This window comes from Enoplosus armatus, chromosome 10 (genome assembly GCF_043641665.1).
Source record: "Enoplosus armatus isolate fEnoArm2 chromosome 10, fEnoArm2.hap1, whole genome shotgun sequence".
Taxonomy (NCBI): domain Eukaryota; kingdom Metazoa; phylum Chordata; class Actinopteri; order Centrarchiformes; family Enoplosidae; genus Enoplosus; species Enoplosus armatus.
This window is the reverse complement of record NC_092189.1, coordinates 6,281,502-6,300,363: the sequence shown is the minus strand read 5'-3', so window position 1 is coordinate 6,300,363 and position 18,862 is coordinate 6,281,502. Positions and strand designations below refer to the sequence as shown.

The 18,862-nt window shown below is 44.4% G+C and overlaps 1 protein-coding gene across 1 annotated transcript in view; it reads left to right on the top strand.

Annotated features, from left to right (window-relative positions):
• The first annotated feature begins 1,775 nt into the window (after nucleotides 1-1,775).
• The window catches only part of tenm1 (teneurin transmembrane protein 1), a 138,943-nt gene continuing 121,856 nt past the window's right edge, over nucleotides 1,776-18,862 (top strand). Inside the window, exons 1-2 of the mRNA XM_070913178.1 lie at nucleotides 1,776-1,992; nucleotides 5,323-5,649. Of these exons, the coding sequence (XP_070769279.1) occupies nucleotides 1,776-1,992; nucleotides 5,323-5,649 (544 nt within the window). The remainder of the gene's footprint in view (nucleotides 1,993-5,322; nucleotides 5,650-18,862) is intronic.

Below are 18,862 nucleotides of genomic sequence, written 5' to 3'. Positions count from 1 at the left end.
AGCAAAATGTTCACTTGATGGTCTGTGTCTGTGTGCACACGGTGGAGGGAACAAGATGGTGCTCCCGTGTGCAGGATCGCATGCTTTCATTCTCGCGTGTGACAGACATAAAACGGGACAGAGAGCCTCTGTAGAGACAGACAGCAGTCAGTGCCTGCAGCAAGCTCAGAGCTCACAGGGTAATGTATACTCGCTCCTCGCCGTACCAGAGAGAAGGTGACACCAGTCAATCCCATTCTGACAGGGCAGCTGAGATAATAGCGGGCTTTGATTCCTTGCAATAACTCCTGCCAATCAAAATGAAAGGCATCGTGATTGCAGGGAACCACAAGTGTGTGTATGTGTGTGCGAGCTTGCAGCATGCCGCGGCATCACTGCTGTAATTGGATGCAAAGTGCAGTTGTGTATTTTAAAGGCATTGTTGTGCTTTGCGTTATCATTCCAGGGGAAGGATGAGAACAAGTGCAGAGCTTTTACAGATCATCTGCGCTATGATAATGACTGCAGGGGGTGCGGGGGTGCGTGTGGGATGACTGTGCGAGTGTCTTGGCCCATTTTCTGACTGTTTGCTGTCAGGGGTCAGCGGGCGGTCTATGTGTGTGTGTGTGTGTGTGTGTGTGAGTGTGTGTGGGCGCGTGCATGCAAACTGGTCCATGCGTGTACATGCATGTGGGGAATGAGGAGGGTGAGCGCGAGGCCAGGGGAAGGAGTCTTTCAGGTGGAATAAAAGCATTACTGCAGTGGTAGAAAGGTCAGCTGTAAACTTGTATCAGACTAGTGGTGATCACCCCGTGCTGCAGATCTCTGAGGTATTGAGCAGGCACGCTCTAATGGCTTTGATATATGGACTACAGGACTCCCTGAAGAGGTCAATACCATAGCACTTTGTCTCTATGAGCAATGACCCTCTCAAGCTCCATTTAGAAGCTTTATATCTGCAGGAAATAGGCTGGAAAGGCCTCCGGCAGGGCACGGTGAAAGAGAACTAATATGAATGAAGTATTTTCTAATCACTTCTTCTGTGCTCTAATCGTTGTCCCAATCAATCATTGGTTATGGCGGTAAAAGCATATTGCGCCAGGCGTTATCAGAAGTAGATTTTGATATGGTTGAGAGAAGAAGGAGAGGATCTGAGCTGAACAGAGCTGAAAGAGCTGATTTGTCATTACAATGACACTAAAAGACTGGTGCCTAATAGTCTTTCATCATTACTTTAGAATCTGGTGAGCAACAGTGTTTAATGAGAGTGACAGACGTGGGGCTCAGCTACAAATTTCTTGATTTATCCGCAACTTGTCAATGGTTGTCTGTAAAAGAGAGATAAAGCCCAGAGTAGCTGGAGAAAACACAAACCGCGACTGACAGAACAGAGAGCTGCGCTTGATTTTAGCCAATTTCTCTTCAAATACATCCGGACATAATGGCCACCATCGCTGTCCCTTCTGAGTGTATTGATTTGGAAGTAACCTTTGGTGTGAAATATGAAAGGAACCAAATACTGTTTATGAATGTCTGCTGTAATTGGAATGAGCAGATGTTGCAATACTGTTCCATTGAGTTCAATAACAGACTTCTTGTGCTATTTTTCTTCTCCACCCTGTCTGTTCAATCCCCTGTTTCCTTTCATTTTCCTCCGCTGGCCCATCCTTCTTCCTCCCCGCTGTCCTCTCCTCCCTCCCTCACTATACCTCTCCCCCACCTTCCCCTCCAACCTTCTCCCCTACAGTGCTCTGTACTGTGGCTGTGCTGAGTGACTAAGTGGAGCCGTACAAGCCATGGAGGAGATGGACAGTAAACCCTACCAGCCATTGTCGAAGGGGCGCCATGAGATGGAGATGTCCTACACCAGCTCGTCTGACGAGAGCGAGGACGGCCGCGCCCACCACCGCTCCTACACCTCACGTGAAACCCTCCCTGACTACACACACGAGCTGCGCCTCACCCTCGGCTCGCACCGGGAAAGACAGAGCAACTACAGCCAACCCCAGCCAGGTACCACGCTCAGGGCATGCTTAGGCTGGTTGTGTTTACCTGAAAAAATATATATCCACAGTCACGCAGATACTGTATATGCTCACCAATAGATATTAGCACAAAAAGACACATGTATGGTAGACACACACACTTGCACACACACACACTGAGGTCTTTAAAAGGACCTATGTGAATTACCTATTACAGTCCACAATGAGCCAGAAGGACAGTCGGAGGCAGCCAATTACCTCTCCTCCACGGAGGTGATATTTCTCTCCCACAGCTAAACTAGGTCAACCTCAAACCTCTCTGGCCTCACCTGGGGTGGAACACCACCCTTCATTACACACACACTCACAGATACAGACACGGGGCGGACATAGGCACACACACACACACAGACGCGCGTTGACACATACACACCGAAAAATTCCTCCCTGCCGGTGACAGGAGGAGAAATGGGCCAGCGAGTGCTGTGATGGATGGCCTTTATGCAGGTCATGTGTGGTGTTAAGAGAGAAGCCGCACCTCATCAGGAGCCCGCCGCTGTGCAGGGTTCATAGTGATCAATAGATACTTCCCAACCCAACCTCCTGCTACTCTGCGAGAACCTACCCACCATGCTAACAAGCAGCATTAGCCATTCATAACAGTTACAACTCCTGACAAGCCGGTTGCTCCGGGGATTTCACGGTTTGAATGCCACCTTCTATGGATTTTGTCATATTGTTCGCCATGCAGCGACCCATCGATGGCCATTTGTCACCATGACGTTGCTTCGTTGCGGTGTCAAAGAGCACTTGCCTTTTTCTTTTACTCAGTCTTTCTCTTTCCATAACAAACAACATCTCCTGCCTTGAGTGTCATATGGTAAGGTGCAAAAGACCCCCCAAAGCAGCCTTTGAAATGTCAATGGCAGCCGGTTCTGCGAAGCACATCTGTTCATCTTTGGGCAACGGAGTTATATATAGTATACCCTACCTAAGTAACCAACTGTTGAGGGGGGACGTTGCCTCCAGTGACGTTTTTAATGGATTACGGTGTTCCTGACAAAGATCAGCCAATTTGTTTCTCCTCTAATTCCCCACCCATGTTCTTCATATTTTCCTTCATCTATTAAACCGCCGCATCTTGCCCTCTCCTCCCTTCCTTCCCTGCCTTCTCTTCTCCCAGCTGTTTATTTTCCCTGACAGTACAAATTTCTCTCTGTCCGTTTAATCCCGCATCACCTCTCTGCTCTTCTCTACATCGCACCTGTCTCTACTCAGAGTCTCATTCTATTAGAAAGATACTCTTGATAGACAAATAGACCGATAGATCCACAGCTCTGTGATCATTCTCAAGCACATAAGAGAGCTGACCACTATAATTGGTTTTTGTTTGACTATTAATTAAATCAAATTAATTCATTCAAGCGTTTCAACATTTTGTTTAAACCAGAAATGAGTTTCAGTAAATAAATATTGAAATTATTTGGAACTAACAGCCTTACAAGGATCATTTGAGTGTGTGTGGACCTTTTAGCACCTAATGCATAAATCACAATTATATATTATATATAACATGTGAATAAACACAAGGGAATAGCTTCAGATGTGGAGAGGATACAAATAATACCTTGTGATTAGCATGCCTCCTAAAATAATGATAGTTCAACAAAAAAGATAAGTTTTATGCTAATTCCTGTATTATTAACAGACTATCCCTAAAAAGTTGTTTAATTAGTAGATGATTAGTAAAATGTTTTATCAACATTTTTACAAAAAAGTGCACCGTCCTGTTTCCCGGCGCATTGATCTTCAGTGTCTTTTGAGGAGAATATTAGCTCTAAATCAAGATTGAATTTTATTTTATTGTTATCTATTTATTATTATTAGTTGAAGTACTGTTTCCAACCCAGAATCGTGTCAGTTCTTCCTCTCAGGCTGCGCATGGCTCCAACAACCTCCACCAATAACAGGGTAGGTCAGCCTAAACACAGCCTGAAAGACAAGACTCAGGGCTTATATTGTTCGAAAAGCTTATTGCTAAGAGCGCCCGGACATGCCCCTTATACATCTACATTCAGTACTGCCTCACGGTGAAATTATGTCCCAGACTGTTTTTGCAGCTATTCTGATTTTTGCTTATGAGAAGTTCTTACAGCTGCGGGTGAAAGTGGTGTTTTAGGTGTATAAATGGTCCATTTTTATTCTGTGGAGAGTCTGAAGCGGCTGACTGTAATGGCAGGAAATGGGGAGTTATTCAAAACAAAAGTGATTTCCCCTCTAATCACCTGCTAAGATCTCTTCTCGCATTATACATTTGTTTACAGTCAATCCATGTTTGTTGCCACGGGGAAATAGCCTATTTGCTCCTGAATTGCCCTCTTGCAGCCAATTTGAGCTAAACAGTAGTGTGTAGTTGTGACCAATCTTGCGCTGGTTTAATTCTGGCAGAGCGTTGTGTGAGCCACAGTTGGTCTTGACCCCATCAAACAGGCACAGCAGGACACATCGCTGGTCAATGGAGTGGTCAACAGGACTGTGGCTTTTATTGAAACACTGCGGTTCGTGTTCAAAGGACCTGACCTAACACACATATTAACTGCACTAAGTGAGAAGGAGAGGAAGTCTTTCTTTTTTCCTGAGTTCTCAGTGGAGTCTACCTACCAAGCTATCTGTATAGATTTCAATTTATGCCTTGGCTTTTTTTAAATTCCATCACTTATGCATTCTTAAAAGAAAACTCAGGTAGCGAGGAGGAAAATTTACTCAACTGTCTCTGCAGGAAAAAAAAGTAGGGCTCAATTGAATTGAATTGAATTGAATTGAAGTGTAACCAGAGGACTAACACAGTATATCTGATGTTCTCAGATAACAGGTTGATGCTTGGGATTGGAGGGCGTTCTAATACCTGAAAGCAGGGCTCAATTTTTTTCCCTCAGTCTGAGTCAATATTAATAAGGTTTGATCTTTATCTGATCTCTTCACCCCACCAAGGAGAATATAGATGAGATCAGTGCTCTGTTTGAGCAGCAGTTCAATACATCTCGAGCTCGATAACACACATCAGGCAGCCAGAACAGGATATAGCCTCACTGCAAATGGTTAAGAAAAATCGAGGGTGGCATTTTGATTTGGACTTCTGCTCCAAAACTTAATAAATGCTTGCTCAAATAACAGCCTGTCTCTTGACATAATTTGGGAGGTGTTCAGTGTTTGGCTTGTGAGTGCATGTCTCTAACAAACACCTGGTCAGCTTAGTTGCTGAAGCAAATAAAAACGCATGGCGGCATTAGAAGCTTTAGAGCTCTGCGTCTGTATGATCTCCATCTGCATGTCTCTCCTCCTCCTCCTCCTCCTCTAGATCTAGACTTCTGCAAGGCCGGGCAGATGAGGAGCCCCGACTACCACATCCACCAACAGCAGCAGCAGCAGCAGCAGCACCAGGAGGAGGAGGAGGAGGCGCTGTGCTCTGGACCGGCCGCTCACGTCCACGGCCGCGGCTACTCCCTGGGAGTGGGCTCGGACGTGGACACGGAGCCGGAGGTGGACCCCTCTCCCAATCACGGCCTGCAGCACATGTGGATGCGCGGCCTCAAGTCCGAGCAGAGCTCTTGCCTCACGAGCCGAGCCAACTCCGCCCTCTCTCTCACCGACACTGAGCATGACAGGAAGTCTGAGCCTGACAATGGTGAGTGAAATATTTTACTCTTCACAGGGATTGTCCATCACTGTGCAAAATGCCCATGGGAGATACAATTTTAGCTACTTGTGTATTTCTTCACTCTGACCGTATTTCTCATTACATCCTTACAGTCTCGTATTTTAATAGAAGAAACTTCCAATGCAAAGAAAAACAACATGTAACATTATAACTCTTTGCAAGTTTTAAGTTACAGCCCTGGGCAATTACGTGATTGAAACTCTCCGTTTTTGAACTAATGCTAATGCCTAAGTTCCTCTCTCTTTGAAAGCTCTTTGATGTGACTAAATACAGAAAATGTGCTATTGGTTATTTAGTCTCTGAAGTGAGCTTGTATTGGAGGTGAACCTGGGGTTGACTGGGGATGGAGCCTGAGGAAAGTCCGGTGACGAACATCCACAGCATATTGGCTTGGAGAGGATTGAATATCCATCGGAAGCTGAGGCAGATTTTGGTTTAAGGCTTCGAGGAAAAGGAATTGTAGGGGTCGGACGTCTATAGTACCTGCCTGGCTGCCTGAGGGCAACTGACAACCGGCTCTGTGGGAGAACTACAGCCTGGGAGGAAGGAGAAGTTGAGAGGCGGGGGTGAAGATATGGGGCCAACTAGAGAAGAATCTGGGATGGCGCCAGCTATCTGTCTTGCACTGCTGGGCTTGGCTTGGCTCCCCGCAGATGGAGAGTTAGTTAGAGGTGCACACAAACAAAGACAGAGCTCTCCAACCCATCCCCAAGGGCACTGTCTGTTTATGTGCCGCAAAAAAGGTGGAACGCACTCAGTGGCTGAGAAAAGGAAGGGTGATAGAGACAGAGAGAGAGAGGGCGAAGAAAGAGAATTAGAGAGGGGAAGAATAAGAGACAGGGAAAGCAGAAAATGCTAATGAGAGAATAGAAATGGTAATGTAATGGTATAATTAGAATGAGAATAAAAGGGAATGAGTGGTTGAGGGTAAAACAGGTGAAGGAGAGGCTGGTTTCGAGTGAGTGTTTGACAAAGATGGGGGTAGAATGCGAGGACTAAGATGGGGAGGAGAGGGATCATGCAAGGAAGGGTTTAGGGTGTGCTTGTTTATGTTTGGGATGCACCCAGGGGTGCTGTTTAATGACAGGCGGATTGGACATGGAGTCAGCCTCGTGCAAAATCACAAGATGGAAGAGGGGAGAGTGAGAGAGTGAGAGAGTGGGAGAGCTTGCAGCATTACACAGTAATCAATTTGTGATGGCTGTGTGCATATGGACCAAAGTTATTACCATTTGAGATGAGGGACTCCATCTTTATCCGGGGTCAGAATGAAAGCTGCAAAAAGGGGGGTGGGGGGTGGCAGATGGGCATGCGGCAGAGGAAACAGAAGCAAATGAGGATGGATGAAGTCACAGGAGTGAGAGGAGAGGATTTAAATGTTCAAAGCATTTGGCTTTACTGCTACAATGCACCCGGAAAGCTGGTTTATGTGTGGATTTCATATGTCACATGAAGCGCTGTGCAGTGTGTCCTGTGCCTTTCCAAACCTTGACACAATCTCTCTCAAGAACATGTTCTTCCCTTTTCGCTCAAGCTTCGCCCCTCTCTCTCTATCTCTGCGTTTTCTCTTGCGTTGGTATCCTTAACTTGGCAACCTTATTTTTCTCTCCCTCTCCACCACCACCACCCCATTTATTCTCATCCTCTTCCTGTCCATCTCTCTCTCTCTCGCTGACACGTGGCCAGGTGTGTCCATGCGTGGCATCCTCTAATAGGAAATGCATTATGGATGTCACATTTCTCTCCATCAGCACAACAAAGTCTCACACGCCCCTCTGTTCCCAGTGATAATGAAAGTTAGAGCCACTCGCAAAAAAAAAAAAAGATGTTGGCGTAAAGGGGCTGAAATCAAAAAGCTAACGTCCCTGCCAAAATGAAAGTGCATTTTAAGTCGGCCCGACCTTGCACTCCCTTTGTCTTCAGAGCTCGCCCCCTCCCAAACCCATTAATGATGTCAGCTTCAAACTGGCAGGAATCCTTTTGTTCCTGGTCTGATTGAAGCTGACAAGTCAATTTAGTCAGTGTGTTTGTGTGTGTGTGTGTGTGTGTATATATATATATATATATATGTGTGAGAAAAATAGACAGAGGGAGCGACAGATTAAGAAAGAGTAAAGGAGAAAGAGATTCAGTTTGTGTGTGTGAAGCCACGTTTGTCTGTCTTTACTCTCTTTCATGTGTGTGTGTGTGTGTGTGTGATTGGGTGGTGGGGGGTACATGTCCAACTGTGACACCTCCCTTGAGGAGGGCTGTAGGCGGTCTGGAGCACCAGTCAGACCTGCTGACAAACTCAGGAAAACATCAACACCCCGAATTGACGACAGGGGAGATTGGCAGTAGAAAGACAAAGCGTGGTTCAGCTGGAGTTTACTCCTGACACACACGTACGTGCGCGCACATGTTCACCGTATGGCCAAAAGTATATGGACAATCATACATTCCAAAGCCACGGGCACTAGTATGATTCTCTGTGGCGAATCAAGGCTCATACCTGGCTGCAGGGATTTGCTCCCATTCACCCAGAAGAGCGTTAGTGAGTTTGGCCACTGACGTCGGGCAAGAAAGCCTGGCTGGCATTCAGCATTCCAGTTCCTTCCAAAGGTGTTGGATGGGGTTGAGGTCAGGGCTCTGTGCAGGCCAGTCGACTTCTTCCACACCAAATTCGGAAAAAAACATTTCATTATGGGCCTGGCTTTGTGCACGGGGGCAATGCCATGTTTAAACAGGAAAGAGCATTGCCTAAACTTGTTGCCACAAAGTTGGAAACACACTATTGTCTGAAATATTGTTTTATGTTGTAGCATTAAGATCTGATTGGGGCTCAGGTACCCAGCCCAAATCATGAAAAACAGCGCCAGAGAAAAAGTACATAAAAGTACTTTGGCCATGTAGTGTATACAAGTGGATACACACATATTGAAGGAATAGACCTTTTGAGAAATTGACTTCTCTTGTCAGTCCGTCTCTCTTGTCAGTCCGTTACGTAGGCTACGGAGATAGAGCTAGGTGATGAGCTAATTAGCATATAGACTGGAGGAAGGGAGAAACTAGTTAATCTCACTAGCTAGTTGTACGTTGTTTGTTTAATCTGTAAACGTGAAATGTAAAGATGACAATTTATGGTTTTTGAGGAAGTTACATGTTATAATTATTTCTTTATCGATCTGCCCAGCAGCTTTATGTAGCATCCCTGCTAGTTTGTTTACTTTTTTACAGTAACGTTTGCGTAACCGTCTCCCCCACTTCCAGTCTTTATGCTAAGCTAGGCTAATAGCCTCATTTAATATGCGGACATGGGAGTGGTATTGATTAACTCTCACAGACAGAAAATAATCACATTTCTCAAAATATTGAACGATTCCTATAATCAATGTGAACGTTCTTCATTTGCAATGTCATTGATTGAATTGCAAAATTGGCTGCTGAAATAAATTCAGTGAGAAAGAGAAGAGGAGCACTGATGAGAAAGAGAGCAGATAGATTTGGTGTCAGTCTTCTGAATTACTGCAGTGTGGAATAATTAAAAAAAACTACATTAGCTGTGTTATCTGGGTTACAACACTGTCCTACAATGAGATGCTAATTAATTGACCACTTTTCATTATTTTAATCAGTTGCAGATTTACTCTAGGCTTCAGTCTATCTTTTTAGCTTTTCTATTATTCCTCTCCCTCCACTTTTGGGATTGACACATTGGCATGTAGCAGACTGCCTCCTGGTTTTATATCGCTGCACGTTTCATACATCGTCCTCCGAGCGGAAAGGGTTCTAAGGCAAATGCAAACACCAGTCCAATGAAAGGCTCTATCACTCATTATGGTAGATAACGTTCTGTGCTAAAATGCGAATATCTGTGTAATTACCGTGGCCTGAGTAAGCACTTGATTCTGATTGGCCGCAGGACGTCCATTATTTTTTAAAAACTTGACAACTCCCTTATAACTGTCTGATCGCAGTGCTAAATGAATGCACTAGAAAGGTTTGAGCGTTCCATTTCCGCCATATACTGCAGATAATGGTTTGAAGAAAATGGGTTTTCAAATTGCCTCAAACATTTAGAGTCCCCAAGTCAGCAATCAAGCCTTATGAAAGCAGCAATACTGAAAACCTTGGTTTGGTATGGATGTAATCCCCCCTGCATCAAGACGTGTTAGACCACATTTGTTGATCTGACTGGCCAATGACACGGTGCTATTACTAGGTACAAATAAACACAACACAACACGATATGAAACAGCGTTAAAATTCAAGTGTGCATCAGTATTCAGTTTTTAGTGGTAGTAGATTAATATTTCAAAGTAGGATGTTGCTAAATGAATATTAAAACCCTGAGATCATGTGATCTAACACTCGTCGGAGACAAACTAATCTGAACAGAAATGCAAGTCCCTTCCTTGTTGATTGTCATCAGGCATGAATTTATTTGCGCTTGACAGCTTGTGCCTCTTGAATTCAATTTGAGCACACTCATTTCTCAAACAAATTTCCTTCCAAGTATGAATTCCTTTGTTCATGTGTAAAACATGCATTTTCCAACTGTGGAATTGTCCAAGATGGATGGCAAAACTGCCAAAAATGTAATAGCTTTTGCGTCTCGAGTCTTTAAATGTGCTGTTTTTCACTATTTTATATCTTTGTACATTTGGGATTTGGACTGTTGGCCAGACAACACAAGTAATCTGAAGACATCACAAAAGGCTCTGTGAAATTATCACATACATTTGTTGCTTTTTTGTGACAATATAAAGACTGAACAATTAATCAATTAATCAAAAAATAATCTGATTATCTGATCATGAAAATAACTGTTGCAGCCCTAAATCAAACATATGAGAGGATAACAGTCTCATGCACAAATCTTCATTTGTTAGAATGTGAAAATATTTTCAGTGCAATGTTTTCCAACTGCACTGATCACTTACTGCTAATTCAAAATGTACTATAATTGCTACAGAAAGGGGACAGAAGGCCTTTTTCACATCTATCCTCACTAATTTCCATTATTATAATGTGCTTGTCCAATAAATGAAGGATAAGCAAAAACGAATGTTCCCTGCATTGAATGAGAGTGTGAAAGTTACTCTGTAAAAGAGTGGAAGAGTAGATGCCTGCCAGGTCTATACTTACCAACGCTAAATGAGGCATATTGCCCCAAAATAGATTGCTGCCATTAGACCTTCAAATGAAGTCATTTAGAATATTTTTTTTCGCAGTGTAGCTGTTGTCCTTGCCTTGAAATAAGACAAGCATGAATGTTACCTTAAACATAAATGTTACATGCCGGCTATAAACTAGGTTGTTCGAGGGCCCAGGGGGACTGCACAATGTCATAGAAGGCCCTCAGATCCTTTATAAACATGGTCCATTATTTTTATAATGATGTGCCAAAGTTTTGCAGTCAAGTTTGGCCAAGTTGTGTTCAAGTAAGTGTTGCAGAAGGTTAGCAAGGGCGTGAAGACAAAGGGTGGTAGAGTGGTGTGAAAAACTGACCTTATGGTTTAATGAGCAAGCATACGGCAGAGAGAAAGACAAAGGGAGGGCACAGAGAAGATAGGAAGACAGAGAGGCTCTCTGGCAAGTGAAGACATTGCACAGGATATTAGAGAGCCATCATCAGAAAACCCTGGCGAGGTTTAGCTTTTATACTAATTTTAATTTTAGCTAGCAGTCATTTCATACGTGCTATATCTGTGTTTGGAATACCATTTAGATGAACTGATGGAACCTGGTGAAATAGCAACAGGTGTTACGCAGAATTAGATTTCTGATGAGAATCAGATTTTTAGGATTTTGCTTCATGATGCAATTCTGACATTTATTAGGCAATCTGGACTTTTAATTAGATAGTTAGGGAATTACAAATGTTTCATGTAAGCTCCCTTATCCAAAAGTGTCAGATAAGAGCATTTAAGCAATGTGAATGAAATGGGTTTTATGTGTTTTTGCTCCTTCTGATGTTGGAAGACACAAATCTCCTTTTTGACAGCTCTGCAGCAGTGATAACCTCAGCGGAATCAGGAAAACTACAACACCCTCAGCGATAGAGACATCCGCAAGATGTGCCAATGCAACCACACATATGGACATGCACAAGCTGCATCCTGGTGTCTCCCCTGGCGTCCCTGGCGTGTTTGTGTGTGCGCGCAAGCAGAGGTCTAAGTGGCAACACCAGGCAAACAGCCACACACTCTGACTTCCTTCTTGCCTTCCTAACGCCCAAGGGGTTTTGCAGGAATGGATTTGTCTATTAGCTCGTAAAGAACATTGCTCAGTGCCATATCGATCATCTGAGCTGTAACGTTTAGGGTCTTTAAGTTGTAGAGTTGATCTAGTGGTACACGGACTCCCCTGGCTATTTTACCACAGTGAGAGATGATCAACTTAACCCGGGTGCTGTGCTTGGCCAGAGGAAACGCTATAAACACGTCCGCCGGAGCCAGAAACGTTTTTTATTGAACCGCCCGTTCAGCCGTCCAGGAGTGGCTGAAGAGCCACCATGAATCCGCCAGGTGCCTTAGTGTAGCAACAGTGCAGTTGTGTGGTTTTCCTCTCTTTAATAGCAGTCTCATCACATAGTTAGCCATGCAGGCCTCCGTTCATGACAAGCTGTCAGAATGTTGGACCACACCCTGTTGTCCTAATGATGGACCTTTACAGCTCACTGATCCAAAGGAGGACCTACTGGACTGTAATACTGGTTGATGGGGGGTGAGGGATGTGTGTATGTGTGTGTGTGTGTGTGTCGGGGGGGGGGGGGGAGACAATTTTCTGTTCTGTCTCTCTCTGTGAATGCCCCTCCTCCATCCTCATCTCGCTGCCATGGCAACAGTCATCAAATCAGAACATCTGCCGTAGCTTTCATCTCACGTTGTCCACTGGCTGCCTACAGGCTGTCTGTATACATAAACTGTGTGATGGAAACATCACAGAGTCCAGCCGCCACTTGCCATTTTAATAAGCGGCCATATCTCGCACAATTCCACGATCACCTACACAGCAGAGGAGGTGAGAGGCGAGCTGAATTATTATTATTTTTTTAATCAACAGTCAAATATGCGGGCTTAAAACTGTTTTCAGCTCCCAGCGCTGTTGGAGTATTAAAATGAGAGGAGGGCATGGTGAGTGGCACATGAATAAGCTCACAGCAGAAAGGAACAATAGCCCTGAGAGGGTACCGAGAGATTAGTGCAAATCAGAGTGTTCTGCACTGGGGGGGAGAGAAGCTGAGAGGGGGCGGAGGACACAAAGGTGCCTGTACTGTATGGACACAACACACACACTCAGATGCCCACACACACTTTTGCTGTTTTGTGTTCTGTGTGTGTGAGGGGTCAGAGGGGTATTTTACTTTGGATGGGGGGGGGGGGGGGGGGGGTGTAGAAAAGCAGCTACAACACAGCTCGATTGATAAGGAAACAGTTGCCATGGAGCGGAGAGGGACATTTTTCAAAATAGAAATTTCCCTCTCTCTTTTCGTTTACCTGAGGTGTCTCCATGCAGGCGTAAAGCTTTTGTGAATAGGCAGCTAAAAAAGCCTAATTGAACAATGATGGAAGGAGGAAGAGAGAAGTACGCAAATCAGGACCTTTATATCCGTCACAATACAATCCTCTGTGCGGATGAATGGGACCTGTCGCTGAGTAGGCTTCTGCTGTGAAAAAACGCTCATCTGAATAGCGAACGTACAGGTTCATTGTTATTCTGATAATCAGAATTGTCATCTGAGCCCCCTGTATAGGGAAATGAATGCATTTGCCAAGAGGATGAGTGATAGTAATGGCAGCGTAGTGGTTTCCCCACCATTAACAATCGCTGCCATTTTAGTTTAACTGCTTGTAGTAATAGCTGCTCCTCTGTCGCAGCCGGCATGATACTGCCAAGGATACTTCTGCCATAGCTGCGCCAGTGCCAGTGTTAAAGGCTGCCATCACAGCCGTGGTGCCAGTAGTAAAGGCTGTTGTTACATGGCGCGGTGCCCTGAGCCTGTCAGACCTCCAGGGTGTGTACACCACCTGTCATTATCAGCTCTCAGCCCTGGCAGCTACGGACAGCTAATGGTCCACTGGGTCTCACCCAACAATCTGCTGACCAGTATGAGTGCTGCTGGTTGGACGGCTGGACACCTACGCACACACACACACACACACACACACACATACAGTACATGAACATACACAGGCATGCAAGTGCTCAGTTGTGCACAGACTTCTGCACAGTACAAACTGTTCCCATTTAAAAAGAAACAAAAAACCCCCCCAACATTTTCCAGTGAGGTACGGGTTGAAGCATAAACCAAAATGAAAAAACAAAACAAAACGAGTGATATATGAGCCTATTTCACTCATTCACTTTGCCCTGGGATGGACTTCTTCTACTCACTGGAGAATAGTCTCTATGATTTATAGGATTGGATTGCAACCTTTGTCACAGGCAGCTTTTAATTGAAAAAGCCACAATAGGACTTTGGACAGTCATTAATTGTTACGGTTAATTAAGGTAAACATTAAATGAGAGTTTTAATTGGTTTCTCTTGATGAGGGTAGGGATCTGGGGTGACCAGAATCAGCATATGTAAATAACTGAAAACTCCTCCAGGCCTCGGCTCAACTCTCTCTGCCTCAGAGTCCTCTCTCTCTCTTTCTCTGTTTCAGTTTATTTTCCTCTGTTTCTGTCACTGTCTCTCTTCGTCTCTTTTTTCTCTGCACACACACCCACGCATGCACACCCAAAACCCACACACACACACACACACACACACGCACACACACACACACTGCACACACACCTTGGCCCCAACCATGCTGTCAGCAATACAAATGGGGTGCTTTTGTCAAGTGACATTGATGTGATGTATGTACATGCTAAATGCTAAACTGGCGCTCCCTGAAGAGATACATTTGTTAAGATGAGACATGACAGATTGGCATAAGACATCACCTTCATATTTACAATACGGGGAATTATCCCAAGGCCCCCAACGTTCAAGCAGGCTGTGTTTATTTTTAGCGTTTTATTTTTGAAAGAGGATGTGGTGCGTGTGTGTGTGCCCACTGGTGCTCATCATAGCACATTTGATTGACCACTTTCTCCTTGCGCTAAAGATTCATTTATATGCTGTCACGCTATGGCAAGGATTGCAATGTGTACATATGGAAAATATCTCAGATACATCAAATAGGAGTCTTTTTTTTCGTGGCCTCTGAACAGCTGCCACCTGTGCCAGAGGAGAGGGCGTTAATAGCGCGTCCAATCACTTTGCTAGATAGATCACCCTTACACCAGAAAGATAATCATGCTGTTAAACAAATAGCTTCTTAAAATGCTTCCGAATGCTGCTGAAAGCATGAGCATTTTATGGGTGACTTGGGAAAAAGAGAGTGGTGTTGGTGTTGGGGGGCGGGGGGGGGGGGGGGGGGGGGGGGGTTGAGGCAAGCAGACAATTGAACGGCTGCTCGGTCACCCGGTCACCCTGCTGCAGTAGAAAAGCTTCTCATGGCCAATGCAGGACTCTTGCCAGGGTTTCACAAAAACTGAATGTGCTTGCGCTGTCCAAACAGATGCTCAATGCCATTTCCAGATAGTGTTTATGTGTGTGCGTGCGCAGTGGGTGGGGCGAGTGCGTGTGTGAATGGATGTGCACAGCGTGTTTGTGTGTGTCGGTGTACTTCCAAATGAGTGTGCACTTTGTATTCGTGTCTGCGTACGGGTGTATTTTATTCCAAACAGATGTTTTTTTTCCAATGTGAGTGTACTAGCTGAATCAGATCAACACCAGCCGGTGCAGTGAGTCTGGCCAAGGTGGATATATTCAGTGCATGCTGTGGCCAATACTACACACACACACACATAACACTGAAGAAAATAGGTAGAGCAAGATGTTGAAAGAGCACAGGCAGGCAAACCTTTACATTAAACTTAACATTTTATTTAGCCTTAGCTGGCTCCATGGAATAAGTGAAAAAAACAGACTAATCATGGTGATGGCAAGTAGAGTAGTAATATAGAAATCTTTAAGAAAAGGAAGGCAAGAAAGAAAAGAGCATAATCAAATTCAAGTAAATGAGGAGGTGGTGGAAGTGACTACGAGGTATATCATGAATGAATGGACTTCATTTCACTCAAGGGGGGCCTGTGTTTATGTACTGTGGCCTTTGTAATAGCCCTTCTTTTAATGTGCTGCACTTTTACTCTGGTCCCAGGAGAAAAATCTCCATCCCCCCTTAGTTAGTCGCTACGCCTGTCAAAGTTTTCATTCTAGCATGGAACATAACAGTTTATTATAATAATGGCGGCAGATTCACGATCGTATTTTATAGTAACTTTTGGAAATGACTCCTTGATTTCAGAGAGTGGTAGACAAGGGCGAAATCTTCAGTCAGACATTAGGGGGGGGACCAACTGGAGATGGGGGTCGGGGTAAGTGGAACCCTCCAAAAAAAAAAAAGAGAGAGGAAAAAAACAGCCATCATCACATTGAAATAAAGCACTAACAGCTAATGGTCAATGTTGCTCATCTGGGAGGCTGTACTAGATCCTATTTGTAATTATTTCTAGTTTTGCTAAAGCTTCTTGTTATGTTCTAGTTATGTGATTTTATTATTTTCATTTCACTTTATTGAATATCACTGTTAATTGTTGCTGTAACCAATTTGTCCCGCGGGTACCATCACCTGACCATTTTATCTCATCTCAATACTTGGTTGCTTCTGATTACGTGGCTTGTAATTTAACTTTACGTTAGCAACCCACCTCTTCCGCTCGTGGCTGGGAACCCCAGTGTTGACAGAGACAGGCGATAACCAGCTTCATGATGCTGGTTATCCAGGACCTCCAATGTTTTATTTTTATTTTTAGTGAAGCAAGCAACCCAAAAAGAAACTCTGTTGTTTGAGTAATGTATGTAACTTTGGTAAAAAAGGCTTAAAAGAAGGCATGACTTCAACATGTGGAAAAATCCAAAGTTTGACAGGCCTGATGTCAGTTGTTCAATTTGTTAATTTTGAGTAAGAATATTAAGCAGCATACACAACGAAGCATGAAGGTGAGCAACCCCGGCTGACTGCATTCAGTCCCCTTTTGTCCATCTTGAACCTCAGGGTGAATTATAATCTGCTCAAGGAACTACAGATCTGTAGTTTTTAGACTGAGTGGATATGCTCCACCAGTTCTTAAGGTCTCCATCCCTCCCTGGAGGAACTGGTGTTACATTAAAGGTACATTCATCTATTGTTTTTCTGTCTGTGGTGGGATAAAGGGAATGACTGCAGCCCTGCCTGAGCGGGGAAGATCCCTGTACGATTTGGGAACGAGCAAAAATGAGTCTAGCGTGTGAGATGTGTTGAGAGATGATCGCCTCGGGGAAGCATGAGCCGAGCCCCCTCATAGCTACAGAGCGAGAGGGAGATAATGGGGTATGCGGCTGACAATAGGTGGATGCGGTTCTTCTTTCCAGTCTTTTTGGGTCAGCACCGGAGATGGGTCAGCTCACAGACGGAGTGGAGGAAGCAGAGGGAGGAAGAATGAATGAGAGTCATATCTCATATGTCTGTCCTTGCCCCTGGTTGCCCTCAGTCAAATCCTCACCATTATGCTTTCATGCCTGATTTATGTGATATGGGTGATGTAGCACTATCCTTTCTTTCTGCTTCACAAGACAGAAAACAGGCGGATGGCAGCCACTGTAAACCAGTTCTGGATCTGTATTTCCACCCGTACAACACAAAGTGATCAAAATAGCAACTAAACATAAATCTTCTTGTTTTGGACTAACTACATCCTCTTGTCCTCATAGCCCAGGGCAATGCTACTTCTCTTCCTGTGGTGTGATCTTGAGTGGGCAAGGCTTATGCAAGAGCTATTTACATCAGGACCGTCTTAGCTGAATGGATTTCCCTTGATATCTCAGTGCAGGGGGAGGTAAAGAAGGAGCGAGGGGGGAGGGCAGCGGGTGAGAGGTGCAATGTATCATATGTATATCTGCAGTTGCATGCTACATTAGTGGAATTAATGCAGGGTGATACACGATCACTTGTGATGTTTGGCCAGAGGCAGACAGGGAAAACAGGGAGAGAGAAATCTATAGATTAATACTCATGACTGTTGCACGACCATGAGAGGCAACTCTGTGTGGGAAGGTTTTTTTACAGACAAATGTTGCGTGAAAGCAACATGGGCTATAATCGCTGCTGGAAAAACAACCGACTGGTTGGTGATGCTGCAATCATCGGTTAATACTTTAATGACGACATGATGGCTCAGAGATCAAAACCTCTCCAGTTGAGATTGCTGCTCCAGCTAATTTTACTTATACAAGCACAGACTTTACACTCCAGCACGTTGAGCTGAAATATTTCCTTTTTGTAAAGCCGATTCTTTCACGCTGCAGTGTACACTTTGCAATTTTGAAGTGTTTTTTTTGTGTGTAATTATTTACTGGGTGCAGCCACAAGGGAACCGGTTTGTAAAGTGAATGCCAGGGAGTTACGGTTCTAATTATACTTAAAATTTTGTTTTGCCAACGGTTGACATCAAGGATCATCCCCGCACATAGCTTTTGTTCATTTGTCAAGTCTCTCTCTCTCTCCTCTGTCCCTCCATTTCTCAACACCTACTGGTATCATCAGCCACAGACTCTAACCACCCGCGGCGAATGTGAATTAACAGACGGCATGCTGCTCGCAGCACCTTGCTTGCCACTGAAACAGATTCATCACAAAGACCTAGATACCGCCTTCTCTTACAAATACACACACACACACACACACACACACACACACACACACTTTCACCCTAGAATAGCACCTCACATATCATACATCTGTGGTGTAACACTCTTCACACTCACACACTGTACTTTATGATCAGGAGAACAATAACACCGGCAACAGATTCTTCTTCTTGGCTTCTTTTTGGATGCTACAATGCTTTGTATGTTTCATGCTGCATCTGACAAAATATTCCCCTCTATTTTCCTGTTTTTCTATTCAAAGCCTCTGAACTGCACTCTGAATACATCTTTGCTCACATCTCCTCAATTGCCACATTTATATATGAGTGGGAGATGCTAGAAAATCAATGTCCATCGGAAGTTGAAAGGAAGAGAGAGGCAGGTTTGCCCACAGGTCAGAGGTGCATTGTGGGATATTGACTCGTCCCCGGTGCTGCAGTAGGCGTGTTGAGA